The sequence below is a fragment of the Morone saxatilis genome, unplaced genomic scaffold (assembly GCF_004916995.1).
Source record: "Morone saxatilis isolate NCDOM2014 unplaced genomic scaffold, NCSU_SB_2.0 Contig19, whole genome shotgun sequence".
NCBI classification, from domain to species: domain Eukaryota; kingdom Metazoa; phylum Chordata; class Actinopteri; family Moronidae; genus Morone; species Morone saxatilis.
This window is the reverse complement of record NW_023339751.1, coordinates 7,338,552-7,354,870: the sequence shown is the minus strand read 5'-3', so window position 1 is coordinate 7,354,870 and position 16,319 is coordinate 7,338,552. Positions and strand designations below refer to the sequence as shown.

The window sequence follows — 16,319 nt, the reverse complement described above, 5'->3', positions numbered from 1 at the left end:
TCTATCTATCTATCTATGTTTGTCAACAAGCATCTTCAGGGGTTGCTTTACCTTCTGCAAGTAAAATGCAACTCCAAACTCCAGATGGGCTACAATTATAAAACAAATGTGAGGTAATACCGGCAGGACCTGTTAGGAGAGCTGCCTGAACAATCCCAGGAGTGCTTTTCCTCCTCCACAGGTGGCGCTGTGGCTTTAAACTCAACCCGGACTGGCCCTTTAACTCTGACGTTTCAGTGTTGCCTCCACGTTGGCCGCACATGCGCAGAGAGCGCCGTCACCTGCTGAGGGGAAACCAGAAGCGAAGGAGGAAGTGTTGCCCTGAGGACTGGATGTCAGGCTAGCACTGGAAAAAAATAAACACATCTCCGGTGGGTTGTAGTAGTCATCTGCTCGTCGGCTGTTCGCTACGTCGGCCCTGACAACATGTTTAAAAAACTGAAGCAGAGGATAAACGAGGAGCAGTCGCCGCAGAGGAATGCGCAGTCACCACAGCAGGCCCAGGTTGGTTGTTGTGTTGCTGTGAGCTAAAACTGGGCTAAGCTCATATAGTAGTAACAGTTCATGCGTCGAAAACGAGTGTTTGGCAACGTGTAAGTGGCGCAATAATAAGCTGTGAACTTTTTATTGAACTTGTTTGGTCAGTTTCGCCCCTTTTCTGGTCACCTATAGCTGTCGTCAGCTGCTGCTTGTAAGGTGCGTTCAAAGACCTTGTTACTGGTAAAGCTCGTTGTCCCAGACAGGAAAAAAAAAACAGCCAACAACAGGCAGCCAACCGTGAATTTAATTGTAGTCAAACATCCAGGCAGGAATCTTCTTGGTTTCTCTCTTGGACAATATGGGCGTCGTGTCTTTTTTTTTTTTTTTTTAAGTTGCTTGTTTTGGCTGCAAGTGGATGTCAGCTGGCAGCTTTATTTGACACATGCAAACCCTGCCAGCACCAAACGCCCAGCATTGTACTACATACATATAAATCATGTTCCAACGTGGAAGTTACAGTAAATAATAATGAAAGAAGTCAGTCATTAATATATGCTGTGTAAAGTTTTTAAATAGGGTCCTTTTTATTATTCCTGTTCCTTCATGTAAACTTGTGAGAATCAAGTAGAAGTTCATCAGTGTGTCCCCTTCTACATAACTGACAATAAAATGAATCTTTCTTTTATGTTTATTTACTTCTGTTGACCCCAACAGAAACACATTCACACACTCATTCAATAAAACAAATGCCCTGATACGCATTAGAATGAAAATGCATTTATTATCTTTATTTAATTCGTGTTACCCTATACATCAAGGTATTATTATATATATTTGTTGGCTGGTTAAATAGATTGTAAGCAGTGGTGGAAAAGTTAAAGTACTGCTACAAAGCTGCTTCATCTCGGGCTCAATGATGGATTGCTGTATATTAAATGGGTCTATCCTAACCCTGCTGCTTGGGTATAGCCTGTCCTTATATGTCACTGCAGCTTGTTAATGTTTTGTATTTATTTTCTTCATTTTTCAACAATTTTACTGCAATTTGGACACAAACTGTTTGTTTTTTGGTTACTTACATATCAGTGTTGTTTGTTTATGAATCGTTTGAGTTGCTCTTTGTGCGACTTGGCCCTGGACGAACAGCAGGCTTCAGTGACCAGTAAAGTTAGAGCATAGTTGTGATTTGGTTTAAACTTACACTGTTTTCTTTGTTTTAAACAGATGGGCAGTGGAGACCGGCGCAGCAGCCAGACCCCGCCGTTTCCTCACGATGGCTCGCCCTCTCCCAGTGACAGAGAGGTGAGCACGGTGTCAGCCTGTGATCGATATATGTTTGATATCTTTGAGCTTAAACTGCAGCCTGCACAGATGTCATGTTCTCTCCCCAGCTTATATTCTGATTTTCAACCGAGTAATGTTTCTGTGTCATGTGTCTTTTTCTTACTCGTAATGCTCCCTCGATATTAACCAGTGCCTTTTTGATTGCTGCGACAGAGTGAAAGTAAATCAGTGACCAAGTAGTGCTTTCAGTTTCTAAAGAGTGCAGGCTATTCATTTTCACTACTCATCATCTACTCTCAAATTAAGTTGACAACTCTCTGTTCCAAACTGACCATGAATTGTTAATATAATCAAAGATACATATAAGTCTGAGCTTGTATTCCTTAAGCGTATCTCCTGAATCGTCGCAGCAACAGATGGGACTCTATCACCACGTGGTGCTTCTAATGTCACGAACACATGATCCAGTGTAACACTGTGATAACTGATGTTGTAGAGAGAACTCAGCACGGTGATCTCATTATATACAGGTATGGTCCGTCGAGTTCTCCCTTCTTTTAACTGCATGTATTTTCATATTGGACAACGAAGTTAGATTTGATTTAGGGCATTTTGATGTTCATCTTTAAGAAAATTTGGCCGATTGTTATAATGTGGTCTTTTTAAACAGCTTTTAAAAGTACTGAAACTGCTTGCCTACAAGAGATTCTTATTTAGAGACGCTGGGAAGGGCATTTTAAAGGTGGAGAGCAGGCCATATTTCAATATGAATAATTGATGAATCCTCTTCTCAGTGTTTTTCTTTCTCTGGTGGTTTGTTGCAACATTTCCCTCCAGTGGATCTGGGAAAGTTTGAGACTCCTTTTGATTCATTAGACGGAGTTAGACCGGCAATGAGGTACCGACCACGACTGTAAGATTGACGATGCAACATATGGTTAATACATTTATTTTAGAGCTTAGATTTGGATGTTTACAGCTGTGACTGTTTGATCTTTAGATTACAAAAAATGGGCTTAATTACTCATTTGTGACAGGTTTCCGACATTCAGACACTGGAGACCCCAAACTGGAATAAAGTTCCACTTTTAGTGAGGTTTCTACACTCTGCTTTCTCCCTTTGTTGTAACTTGGACTTATGAGCCCCTCTACCTAGAAGCTTCTTACCATCGCAGCATCGTTTTTCACCTCACAGATCTTTAACACTTTGACATCTCTGGAAGTGTTTGTTTGATTATTGGAGGCAGATTGAACCTGTTTTTTTTTTTTTGACAACATCCCAACTTCAAACTATACGCAGAGATGTCAAACTGTTATTCATAACATTACTGTTGATTGAGTGTTTCACTTTCCCATTTTTTTTCTTATTTTTCTTCCTATCCCATGTGGTCTTTCTCCCTCTCTCTATCTCCGCTCTCTCTCTTTTCCTCTCCATCCATCCCAGTCTCTCTCGCCCAGCCTCTTCTGGACAGTCTGGCTAGACACTCCCTTCAGCGCTATTTCACACTCATGGTGTTGTTTTTCTCATTGCTCTCTGTGTTCCTCTCCTTTCCCCACCTTTCGTCCCGTTACTGCACTGACGGGGTCAGGTGCTGGCCGGGATGATAGCAGAGCCCGCTTTTCTCTCTGAGTATACTATCTTTGCTCTGGACCATTCAAAACGACCCAAAACGGCCCAGGTAGCCAGTGTGGTGAGTTTGTCCTCACTTCCTGTCTCTTCCTCCTCATCTTTCTCCTCCTTCTCCTCCTCCTCTTGCCCTGTTCCTTCCTCCCGTCTCCGCGCCTTTGGGGAATCGGTAGAGGACTGTGGCCCAAGTAGGGACAGCTTGTTCCCTGCTCTCTGTCTCCTGTTTCCTTTGGATTTAGCAACAAGAAGGCATCTCCTATCTAGGCTAACCCTGCATCTAATGGGAGTTATGGTTTACATTGTGGGATAGAAGCTTGTGTGCTTTCTGCCGTATGTTGGTTTATTGCCCTACCTTTCAGTTACTATTATCTGTCACAGAACTGAATAGTGCCCCCCTTGTCTTTAGGTATCCTTAGTTGCTTGCTTTTTAGACCCTCAACACCCTGTTATGTTGCCTGATGGCCTCTGTCCCTTCTCCCCACAAGTCTGTTTATTTGGAGAGTTGACGTTTTCATTTCACCAAGCTATGGGAAAAACCTATTCAGCAGTTTAATTGTTAAATTGCTCGTAACTCTTCCAAGTAAACAAACAGACCAGAGCACCTTTGGTCGATGCCTCAAAAACTAGAAGATGTGTGTTCATATGTGGAGGCAGCAAGAGGAAAACAACATTTTGAAAAGATGAGCCGTATACAAACAGATTTTAAATACGCACAGTACATTCGTTTTGCTTACATTTTATGTCTGTTCAAAGATATTTGATGTGACGTGTAATCTAAAATGTTTGTTTGACTAACTCACTGCTTGTTGGAAAGGGTATTTGGCTATTTGCACTTCCTGTAATGTGCATTTGATTTAAAACTCCAATTTCAAAATGCTGATTTAGCTTATTACTCAAACCATCTATATTTGGTATTTGTTCACCGATATGACTATTTTATATTAGCAAGCACAGTTAATTATAAATAAATGTAAACTGCAGTGGTAACATGTGAATAACCTGTTTACCAACACAAGTAAGGGCTTTCTGGTAAAGTGGGTAAATCGTAGTTTGATTCTCTTTTATTGTAACTCTAAATTACATCTAATTGAAAACAGTCTAAAATATTTAACTGCACTGTACTCAACAGGTTAGTCTGAAACCTTTTCTTCTGTTGTACTTTGTCAGTAGAGGTCAGTGGATTATTGCACAACTACAGATACAACTATCATTATCATCATCGTCCTTGTCATGTTCCATCTACATCTTATGAAAATATTATCAACACATCCTCACAAAATTGCTCAATCCAGTGTTCGTAAACTCAACTATCTCATTCGTTTTTGTTGGTTTTTATTTTGGAGGTACAAACCTGTTTTGACAGCTTTGTTTGTCTTTTGACCAGAGCTATATTCAAGGTATTTCTCTGTCTGTTGGAATAATGTTGGTGTTGGTACTTGATCAAGGAGTAGTACTTGTAATTACTGTTATGAGTCAGAGGATTTTGGATTCAGAACCACTTTAAATTTAGTCAATCATTTGTTCTTGAGAATTGGGGAGTTGAGTGTTTGGGGATGCAGTACTGAAATACAGAGGCATTCAAGTCCTGGTTTGGAAAAAGGCGACGCGTATACATGGGATGACACACACGGTGAAGTAATGAAAGAAGTCAGTAATTAGTATATGCTATATAGAGTTTTTAAATAGGGTCCTTTTATTGTTCCTGTTCCTTCATATAAACTCCATATAAAAGAATCAGGTAACAGTTTGTTTAAATGAAGACTTCATCAATGTTTCCCCTTCTACATAGTATAACTTAGAATAAAATGAATCCTTCTTTACACTAATTTACTTCTGTTGACCCCAACACAAACACATTCACACACTCATTCAATAAAACAAATGCCCTGATACGCATTAGAATTAAAATGCACTTATTATCTTTATTTCATTCATATTATCCTATACATCAAGGTATTATTATATATATTTGTTGGTTAAATAGATTGTAAGCAAGGGTGGAAAATACATTTAATAATTTGGTTTTGAACTTCCCTAAAAACATTTTAGCTGTGAAGAAAAAGCCCTTTGGTAACCTGCAACACTCACTAAAAGAGATCCTGGAAGGGACTACCATCAGAACATTTCCACAAGAAACAGGACAGAAATGTTGAATGTTTTGCACAGTAATCCAGAGGAAGGAGTAGCTCGGAGCCGGACAAGGGAGGAGAGAAATTTGCTTACTCTGATCCTGCTTCTAACAAGTCAACTAAACCAACTAAGCTGCCAAATGTTCACTTACTTCAGTTACGACTCTGTTGTAATACAGCTGCATACGGCACTGCCAAGCATCTTTAATTCAAATATCAGCTCTCCTACTTGACTTTTAACTGTCTGTTTGTTCTGACCTCATGGCTGTTCTGTAGAGTCTAGTTTTAACCCTTTTTTGTTTAATTTACAGTAGAGATGCCTTCTTTTATGTATTTAACCCCTCTGTTTTTTCCAAGTTGCATGAGGGTACCCATTGCCCCTGCATTGCTCCCAGCAATACTAATATTGCTCCCTCCAGAGTAATCAGGGAGAGCCATGCTGGGTGTGGATGACTAACTGGCCCAGGTCAAGTCCACTGGCACAGTTTTCCTTCCTCTCATAATGTCCTTTTATCTGCAGAGTGCCTCTAAAGGACCAGCGAGATCTCCCAGAGGTAGCATCAATGGGGATGGAAGTGCTTCTCCTCACGTACGTTTATTACCCACTTTAATCCTACCTCCTCTTTGAGCTCGCCGTTGCTTATTTCATACGTTTAAAATGAGCTTTTAATGCAATTTCTTGATCCTCCCAACAGAGAGAGGAGACTCAGTCATTTGCCCAGAAACTGCAGCTAAAAGTTCCCTCAGTGGAGTCGTTGATTCGCGGCGGTGCCAGTCGGGCAGAAAGCCTGTTCCGCTCTCCCTCTAAAGAAAACCTGGTCCGAAGCTCGTCGCGTGACTCCCTGACACCTTTGGGAGAAGAGTCACCGGGCGCTCCCACATATGATCCCCCTTCCGATATCGAGAGCGAGGCTGAGGAGCCACCAGGAAGTGCAGAGTCCCTTTCCAAAGAGCAGTTGTTGCACCGACTGCTTAGAGTGGAAAGAAGCCTGGGGAAGTACAGAGGGAAGTACTCAGAGGTGAGAGCCACACAGAGAGTTAAGTGTAGAGCACAAGTGTATAATTACGCTGATAGTGATTTACTCACCTCTTACCTCCACTTCTTAACCCTGCAGCTGGTTACTGCGTACCGAACAGTACAGCGAGATAAAGAAAAAACGCAGGTAATCTAACTCCCATGTTGGCTAATGTTTCATTTTAATCTAGGGGGACATTTTTTTGTAAAAGGAATGTAGCATCCTGATTCGATCAGATGTTTATCACTGTTTTCCATCCCCTCAGGTCATCCTCAGTCAGAGTCAAGATAAAGCTCTCCGCAGGATAGGGGAGTTGCGGGAGGTATGGCTGTATGTTATGAATGTTGTTGTCTGTCCAGGTCAATAACTGTCTTCCCTTTTTTTGATTAAAGTTTTACGTATGAGTGAACATATTGAATGATCTCTAGGAGCTTCAAATGGACCAGCAGGCCAAGAAACATCTACAGGACGAGTTTGACGCTGCTCTGGAGGAGAAAGACCAGATGATCACTGTTCTCCAAACACAGGTGAGAGTGTGTACATGTTTTTTTTTTTTTTTATGTGTGACAAAGTCTTCCACAGCAGCCTCAATATCAGGCAGAAATGTAGTCTTAACCAATACAATAGTTTAAAAATGCTACACTAACCATTAACACAAAATTATTTTGACTTACGTATGGAAGCAACACAATTATGCCACTGGTACAAACTGCAATGTAGTAAAAACAGAACTTAAAAATATAAAAGCTATACCAACGATGTATAACAACTTTAACTGTTCTATTGCACAAGTTGTTTCAGCTATGCAGTGGTGTTGCAGTATATGAAAAATTAATATCGTATAGGAAATTAAAGCGGTATATCAGTTCATCCGTTAAAAGTACAAAATGAAGCATGCAGAGAATAATGCCAGATTTTGGTCTTTCACCCAAGTAGTCAGAGGTTAATTTCACTAACTGTAGTTGCTCTTTCTAACAGGTTGCTCTGTTGAAGAAACGAGCCAAGGGGGTCTCTGATGGCGCTTTGGGTGACGTCCCTCAATCTGAAGATGCTCCGGACTCTTCCACACAAAGTCCTTTGAAGGAGCAAGGAATAGAGCCTGACGTCACTGAGGGTAAGCAAACATTTTGTGTTTATTTGTGTTGTGGTTGAGAACAACAGCAAAACATTAAGTTGTTGTTTATGAAACTTACATGACAATCATTTCTGTTTAGGTGTAATGCATTTTTTTTAACCTCTGCATTTTATTTTCTTGGCAGGAGAGGGCAACAGTGATCCAACCAAACTTATGGAGGCTCTGCAGAAGAGAGTGAAGAGGCAGGAAAACCTACTGCAGAAGTGCAAGGAAGTGATGCGTACGCACAAGGAGCGTAGCGCCCAGCTGGGCACCGAGAATGAAACTCTGCATGAGCAGCTGCAGGAGAGACTGCAGGAGCTGGAGAAGATGAAGGTGGCTAACCTGTGTTTAACTGCAATAATACTGGAGTGTCAACCATGGTCATATTGTATTATTAAAACATTTTTCATACATTTTAGATGTCTGCTTATACACATTATCACTCTGTCAGTAGGGTATTTTAAAAAAATACAAAGTGACCAGATATTTCAAAGCAATTTCCTGAAGACAACCACTCACTAGAAATTGATGTGGCGGTAAACTGTAATTACGAGGAGGGTTGATTAAAATGGGGCTGGACTGAAATGCAGCAAATGACTGAACAGTGTGTTTAGGGTCATTAATGTTGTGCTGCAAATGTCTGCCAGAGTCTTTACGCTCCACTGATAATGTGACTCCATTATCACAGTGACACAGTGGTTTGCTGTGGTTCTCAGAGAGGGAACATCTAAATTCTCTGGCCGAGCTCCAGGACGAGGGTTCATGTCAGCGTGACATGAGTGAACCATTGTTTTCATTGATTTCAAAACATTTAGCTTCAATGGTATGATCGGCTTGTTAAGCTTGTCCATGGCAGCTCTGATGTTTTTTTGCAGTGTCTGATAACAAATGTTTGTTGTTACAAAGACAGACAATACACAGCTTGTCTGTGACTGTATATTGATTGACTCATGTTCATTTTTGCCATCATTCTTGTGTTGAATCTGCACTCTGTTTGGGAATGGGGCCTTTCCTGTGTCAGGAAAAGCGAAGGTTAACAGCCGTTTAGCCCTCTTAAGCAGCATGAAGGCTTCATGGAACTGCTGGGAAGGCTGTGCTCATCCCCTTTCTCAGACAAATATCCCATAAAACGGAACATCTGTCTGCAGTCCCAGACCTTCAGCTCATGGATTTTTGAATTTATTATTTACAGTCTGGTTGTACTTTTTGTATATTTGCAGTAAAATTTGTCCTAGATACAGTTAATCCTAAAGACTGTGTAGACACCCATGCCTTGTTGCACACATAGATCAAACAACTGAGAAATACAGTCAGCCCAGCATTTCCTGTTTAGTAACCACTGGTTACACAGCGATGGTACAGAGACATAGCTACTACATGCCACTTCTGCTAAACTGGGCTGTAATTTAGGACGACTTGTTGGTTTAGCTGGGCTTGTGTACACTGTCCAGTCATTTGGCTTGTGGGTGAGGCATCCTGGGTGGTGCAGCAAACCTCTCATTTTAAAGTTATCTGACCAAAGCATATACAGGATGTGATGCCCATATCAGAAATGAAAAGCTGGATATGTAGTTGTACTGACATTTGGACATATGTGACATTCTCATTTGTGATTCTGTCAAATGTGTTATGTTTATAGGAACTGCATACAACCGAAAAGACCAAGTTGATCACTCAGTTGCGTGATGCCAAGAACCTGATTGAACAGCTGGAGCAAGACAAGGTGAGTGAGGAGTTTTTCAGGCTTTAGTCACATCTTCATTGAAGGTTAGAAAACTAGACATGTTTTTTTACTCTGCCACTGAGTAAAGAAGTCAGACACCTTGAAGTCCCATATTGTTCCTCTTAAACTTTGACCCCAGCTCAGCAGGATGGACAGCAGCTCATGAGATACACGTGAGGAATGCTAAAAGCACTTAAAGTCAGAAACAATTACAGACACGGGGCTTGAGTTGGAGTGTAAAATACAGAGATAGTAATTATCAACATCAATTTCAGGTCAGTCTATCTGCTTAGACCACACAGTTATTAAAATGTTGATTTTCCTTCATGGGTGTCTGTCTGTCAGGGAATGGTCATTGCTGAGACAAAGCGCCAGATGCATGAGACTCTGGAAATGAAAGAAGAAGAGGTTGCCCAGTTACGCTCCAGACTCCAGCAGGCTACTGCCCAGAAAGAAGAATTACAGGAACAGAAAGAAAGGGCTGAGAAATCAGGTGAGTGAAATCCACTTCTGTATGTGTACAGGAAACATTTATTTTTCCGGATATGTTAATGAAATGTTTGTTGTTGTTTTTTTTTTTTTTTCAAAGCATTTGAAGAGCTTGAACGAGCACTGGGTGTAGCTCAGAGGGCGGATGAGGCCCGAAAACAGCTGCAGGTTCAGCTGGAGGAGCAACTGAAAGAAGTTGAAAGGGCCAGTGAGGAAGAGAGGAAGAGTCTACAGCAGGAGCTCACACGAGTCAAACAGGAGGTTGTCACCATCATGAAGGTCAGGAAGTGACTTCTGCTGATTAATTGTGAAATTTTAAGTTTACATTAGAAGGTAAACAGCAAACTTAGTAACAATACTGCCCATTTAAACTATTCTACCAGAGGCAAATTTATTTAGTTTGATTTTATTTACTTTGTTGATATTTACATTGTTTTTTAAGTGTCTTTGAGAACACAGAAACACTATATATATCAGATTTGTTTTTTTAACTTTATTAGAAATCATCAGAGGAAACGGTGGCCAATATGGAAAAACTCCACAGTGAAGCTTTGGCTGCTAAGGAAGAAGAGATAAGTGCCAGAATCAACAAAGCTGTGGTATGTGGCAAAGGTTTTCATTCATTTATTAAATCCAATGAAAATAAAATACTTTCAAATGTTCGATTTTTACATTGACTGTGCCTCTTTTGTATTTAGGAGCAATGCAAAGAGGAGTTTGCCCAGTTAGGCAAAGAGCGAGAACAGCAGGCTTCTCTGGCTCTGGAGGATGTAGAGTTACAGAAGACGGCCCTCAGGACAGAAGCTGATAACAGGGTTAAAGAGATACAGTTGGAGCTGGAGGCTGCAAGAACTGTGGGTTACTTTTTTTTTAAAATGTAGCTACTTGAATAGTATTTGGCCTGTTAATTAGGAGTGACAGAAAGCTTTGAGGCTCAAATCTTTGTTCATTTCCAAGTTAACTGATGAACGAAAATAGCATTTATATCATCTGTTTTATGTATTTATGTATTTGGCAAGCTTTAGGCTCTACAAAAATGTACACACACACACACACAGACAGACGGGAAGGCAAGATAGATTTATTCAACATAAAATCGAACTCTGAACTACAGAAACGAGCCAGGTAGTAAATAAAGATGAATGCTGCTACTTATCATTTTGAACTCATGCACATATTAGAGCATATTTTACTGAAAAGCATAATACCTTTGGTTGAATTGCACAATGTGTTGCAAAGTAAAGAAAAAAATATATATATAAACTGACAATATATTTTAAGTAACTTCACATGAAATGGGTAGATATTGCTGTAATAGTGTGTTCTGTTTTTGTTTTTTAAATCAGAAACAGGCTGTTATTCAGAAACACCACACACTAATTGTCCTTGAAGCTTTGAATATTTGGTGGTAACTACTGATTTAATACAGTCCCACTGTTAAATATCTTAATTATTTGTTTTTATAGTTGTTTTCTGTGATATTAACTGTAGTATTTGTACTTGTAGTACAATCTAATCTAATAATGAAGTAATAAACAACCTACATGTATGTGATTGCAGAGAATATTAGAGCTGGAGAGCTCTCTGGAGAAGATCTCACAAGATGGATCAAGTCTGTCCCATGAACTTTCCAGTCAGTTGGATGAGCTGAAGGATAAACACAAAGAGCAAATCTCTGCATTAGAGGAAAAGCACCAGGAGCAGCTGGAAAAGCACAAGGGCACCCTAACCCAGCAGCATAATGCTGCTCTTGAGGAGCTCAAGGAAAAACACAGAGTTGAAGTGGAGACCCTTCTGAAAGATAAAGAACTGCAGTTCCAAGCACATGTTGAAGACATGAACCAGAAGACTTTAGAGAAACTGGATGCAAAGCAGGCAGAGCTAGAGGCTGTTTCTGCTGAACTTTCTGAAGCTTTGAAGAGTAAACAGCTTCTGGAGGAGAAGTTGGGGGCAGCTGAAGATGCTCATAGTTTAGCTCAACAGGAACATGAGAAGAAGTTTCAAGATCAGGTGGCAAAGCACAATGTGGAGCTTGCAAATATCAAACAGGAGCACGAGCAGTCACTTGGAGGAATGGAGAAAACTCTGAAGGAGGAACTTAATGCAATGAAGATTGTTCTGAGGGAAAAGGAAAAGGAAATTAAAGAACTCGTGCTTAGAGAAAAAACATTACAAGGCGAATCACAGGAGTTCAATGTCAAGGTTAAAGAATTGGAGGAGCTGCAGCAGTGTTTATCACAATCCCAGCTGGAAAATAAAAGCCTAAAAGAATCTAATGCACAGTTAAGTAAAATCTCAGAGGATCTTGATCAGTGTAAAAAGGATTTGACAGATTTGGAGCATCAGTTGGAAGTAGCAAAGAATGACTGTCAACAAAAAGAAAAATCACTTCAAGAACTAGAGCACCAATTACAACAGGGCAGAAAGGAACTATCAGAGAAGGAGAAGTCATTTACTGCAGAACTGAACACTAAGCAGGAAGAACAGACACGCCTTAAGAAACAGCTGGATGATGAAAAAGCTGCCCATGAGAAGAAGTTGAAAAACACTATAACTGAGATGGAAGCTAAACTGAAATCACAGGAAACAAAAATGGAAAAGTTTAAGCAGAAGGCCAAAGACATGCATGAGAGCTTTAAGAAAAAGCTCCAGCAGAATGAAGAAACCATGAAGGAGGAACTTGCAAAGAAGGAGAAAGAGCTTCAGCAGAAAGAGCAACAAGTTCAAGAGAAAATTGTGGAAATGTCCCAAAAAAGTTCCCAAGGCCTCAGCAGTGCAATGTCAGAGCTGCAGGCCAACCATAAGGAAGAACTGCAGAAGCTACGTGACACCCACAAGCATGAGATTGGGGAGCTGGAGGGTCGTTGGCAGGAGAAGTTGGGCCAGCAGGAGGAAGAATTAATGGAGAAACACTCTCACATGTTACAGGAGAAGGCTCAGGAACTGGAGGAACTTTCTCAGCAACTTACCAGAAGCAAAGAGGAGAACGAGCAAGTGCTGCGTGAAATAAAGGACTTAAAGGAGGACCTGGCAATTCGAGAAACCACCGTGCAGAAGCTGCAAGAAGAGCTGAATGAAGCAGCGGTTAAGCTTGAAAGTTTGTCCAAGGCGGAGGCGTTGCTCAAAGAGCAAATGGAGTCAGTAGAGAGGAACCTTAACCAGGCTCTAAACGAGAGAAACTCCCTCCAAGACGAGCTTAGCAAGACTAAGGATGAAAACGGAGAGAAGTTGAAGACCTTGTCATTAAAGTTGGAGGAGACAGAGATGCAGCTTAAAGCAGTGGAAGGTTCCAGATGTAAGGAAAGCGAGGACTTACAGAGTAAATTTGAGGAAAATTTAATTAAGCTACAAGCCGTTATCGATACTAAAGTAGATTTAATTTGCACTTTAGAGGAGAATCTCCGGCAGCAGACGGAGGAAAATAAGAATCTATGCATTTCATTAGAACAGATGACCGCTCAGGTAAATGCTCATACGGAGCATGTCAAAGCCTTAACAAACGAGAAGGAGAATCATTCGCAGTCTATCAGTGAGAAAGTTCAGAAAATTGAGGAGCTGAGTGAAGCAAACAGAATCATATCAGAAAGTATTCAAACAAACGAGTCGCATATCAGTAACTTGGAAAGCATCATCAGTGACTTGAAAAATCAGCTAGCAAGTAGCATAAAAGAGAAGGAGGAAGCCATAAATCAGCTGAATCAGCAGTATAAAGAGGAGAGACAACAGGCTGCTGAGACCATAGAGAGATTAGAGCAGGAGAGAAAGTCTGCTTTAGAGCAGGCGGATGCACTCAGGAACAGTCTGTCTGAGTATGAGAACAAGTTCACCCAGAATGACAACACTGTCACATCTCTACAGACCAGGCTGGAAGAACTGGAGCGAGAAATCGCTGAAAAGGACGAATCTCTGCAAAGGCTGACAGCCAGTATTGACAATCAGTCCATCAGCAAGTCTGAGATGGACCAGGTGCTGAGTGAAAAAGAGCAGAAGGTCAGCGGACTCACCTCGGAGCTGGAGAGTTGCATCAGTCGACTCGATGAGCTTCAGGAGCAGTTGGCCTTAAAAACAAAAGAGTGCGAACAACTCGCAGCTGACGTCAAACAGCAACAGAGCATCAGGGAGAATGAAAAGAGAGAGTTGGTAGAGCAGCTGCAGCAGACCCAGATGCAGTGCACTCAGAACGGTAGTTTGGAGCAGGAGATGGTAGAAAAACTACGCTCCCTCGAGGAAGACAACCAAAAGTGTAAACACAAGCTTGAAAGTCAAAGGGAGGAATTTGAAAAGATGAAAGATGAAATTATCAAGAGCAAGGACGAGAGTTTGAAGGCAACCGAGGAGAAGTTATCTGCAGAGAGTGCTCGGAAAGTGTCAGAGCTGAAGAAGAAAGCTGAGCAGAAGATCGGCCAGATTAAGAAACAGCTAACCTCGCAGATTGAGGAAAAAGAGCAGACAATCAAGGCTCTTCAGAGCAGTCTGGAAGAAATCAAGAGCAGCGAAACGTCTGTCAAACAACACACAGAAACATTAGAAGAGAAAACAAAAACACTTGAGGAAGCTCTTGTCAAGCTTAAAGAAGAGCAGGAGAAACAACTTGAACAGATTCTGAGTAATGAGAGGCTTGAGAAAGAAAAGTCTTTGGAGGAATTGAGAAACGTGTACGAAGAGAAGCTGTCCTCGCTTCAGAGAGATGTAACGCAACAAGGGGAGCGAAAAGAAACTGAATCAGCGCTACAAGAAATCGAGGCGAAGCTAAAAGAAGCAGAAGAGCAGAATGGAAACCTTCTTGCAGAAATAAATCGGCTGAAAGAAGAAATATGTGAGAAGGATGCTCAGATTGGTCAACATCAGGCAACTATTAAGCAGGTCCAGAATTCATCAGAACCTGGGGCTGAGATGATGGTGGAATCTAGCAGCATACAGCAAACCAAGAGTGCGATGGAAAACCACTCTCAGCTGGAGGAAGTGGGCGGTGATTCTCTAGAGTCTCTGAAGAGCAAACTGAGTCAGGTGAAGAACGAGAAAGACAAAGTCCACAAGGACTTCGTCAGGCTACAGAAAGACATCAGATTACTGAGAAAGGAGCATGAACAGGACCTAGAATACATGAAGAAAGAGGTGTTAGAGGAGAATGAGAAAAGGCTCAAGTAAGTTTATGATGCAAGTTTATAATAAAGAATTAAAATTAAAACTACATGTGCAGACAAGAGATTTACAATGAATTTCTTGTCTGTAAATCCCTAAATGCACCATACTAATTTAATACATTTCCTTTACTGTCTGTTCTCATAGATTGGAGTTGGAAGATGTGGAAATGAAGCACAATTCTGCTATCAAACAGTTAATGAGGGAGTTCAACACACAAATGGCTTTGAAAGAGTCGGAGCTTGATTCAGCAGTAAAGGAGGCCATTGGTGAGGAAAGCAATGTATCCCCATTCATCAAATTAACCTGACAAGATTTACAGCTGTGTTATAAAGCATGGGAAATGAGTGATTTTGCCGTGGTGAAATCACTACACTCTACTGATGTTTAAGGCGCCCAAACAGCTGCCTTAAAAATGGAAATTCAAAGTAAATGTGATTAGATGATTTGTACAACAGTAGGGTGGAATAACTACATGGAAACATTTTGTGTTTTTTTTAATCTCTACACTGGTTGGAACAAAATTAAGGGATCATTGCATTTGGAAACAGTGCGTCTGAATTGCCATGTTTCCTTGTTTCCTCCATGGTTAAATCTTATTACATTCCAGATGGGATGTGAGCGAGTGGTTTGGAATACGTATTGGTTTATTTTTTTATGCGCTAACTCTGGCATCCTTCCCTTTCCTCGACACAGCGAAGGCCCAGAGTGTAGAAGCAGAGCTCATCAGTAGCCATCGTGACGAAGCCAGTCAGCTGAAGAAGCTGCTTGCCCAGAAGGAGGATGATTTGCACAGAACTGTTCAGAAATATGAACAGGTTATACAGGTATTTTAAAAAGACAAATAACACCCAATTTTATATGTTTACTATGAACAGGAAATGAACCCCACCCACCATTTGGAAGCTGTCAATGTTGGCAGCAGCCTTGCCTTCGTCTAACGCTGTAGTTCCCAGCCCTTTTCATCAGACATGACTACAGCCCCAACAGATGAACTCAAGAACTCCTTTATTGACACCAACCAATGTTATTTTGAATTGACCTTAAACTGATTTTAAACATTTTATATAATATTTAAGTATTTGTGATCTAAAAATGGTTACAATTAATCTTTTCATACAGTTAGTATCCCACTTAACAGTGTATATTTCAATTAATTTATCCACCCCTTTACACTATTTTAACCGTTCTCCAGTACTTTCAGATATGTCAAGTCTATCCATAACGTTAAGCTAGCTAGTACTTATCTTAGCCTTTTCAATCATTTATGCATTACATTTACCTATCTATCTGTCTATCTGTCTATCTGTCT

General features: G+C 40.8%; 1 protein-coding gene across 2 annotated transcripts in view; it reads left to right on the top strand.

Moving 5' to 3' along the window:
* Positions 1 to 263: 263 nt before the first annotated feature.
* The window catches only part of golga4 (golgin A4), a 23,046-nt gene continuing 6,990 nt past the window's right edge, over positions 264 to 16,319 (top strand). The window contains exons 1-18 of one of the 2 annotated variants that reach the window (XM_035663825.1): positions 264 to 504; positions 1,705 to 1,782; positions 3,354 to 3,455; positions 6,041 to 6,109; positions 6,216 to 6,539; positions 6,636 to 6,683; positions 6,802 to 6,858; positions 6,965 to 7,063; positions 7,515 to 7,650; positions 7,796 to 7,986; positions 9,293 to 9,376; positions 9,722 to 9,869; positions 9,966 to 10,144; positions 10,366 to 10,464; positions 10,564 to 10,719; positions 11,426 to 15,009; positions 15,155 to 15,276; positions 15,704 to 15,834. In XM_035663825.1, the coding sequence (XP_035519718.1) occupies positions 427 to 504; positions 1,705 to 1,782; positions 3,354 to 3,455; positions 6,041 to 6,109; positions 6,216 to 6,539; positions 6,636 to 6,683; positions 6,802 to 6,858; positions 6,965 to 7,063; positions 7,515 to 7,650; positions 7,796 to 7,986; positions 9,293 to 9,376; positions 9,722 to 9,869; positions 9,966 to 10,144; positions 10,366 to 10,464; positions 10,564 to 10,719; positions 11,426 to 15,009; positions 15,155 to 15,276; positions 15,704 to 15,834 (5,685 nt within the window). In that variant the 5' untranslated portion in view covers positions 264 to 426. The remainder of the gene's footprint in view (positions 505 to 1,704; positions 1,783 to 3,353; positions 3,456 to 6,040; positions 6,110 to 6,215; positions 6,540 to 6,635; positions 6,684 to 6,801; positions 6,859 to 6,964; positions 7,064 to 7,514; positions 7,651 to 7,795; positions 7,987 to 9,292; positions 9,377 to 9,721; positions 9,870 to 9,965; positions 10,145 to 10,365; positions 10,465 to 10,563; positions 10,720 to 11,425; positions 15,010 to 15,154; positions 15,277 to 15,703; positions 15,835 to 16,319) is intronic. The other variant, XM_035663826.1, reaches the window with a different exon arrangement.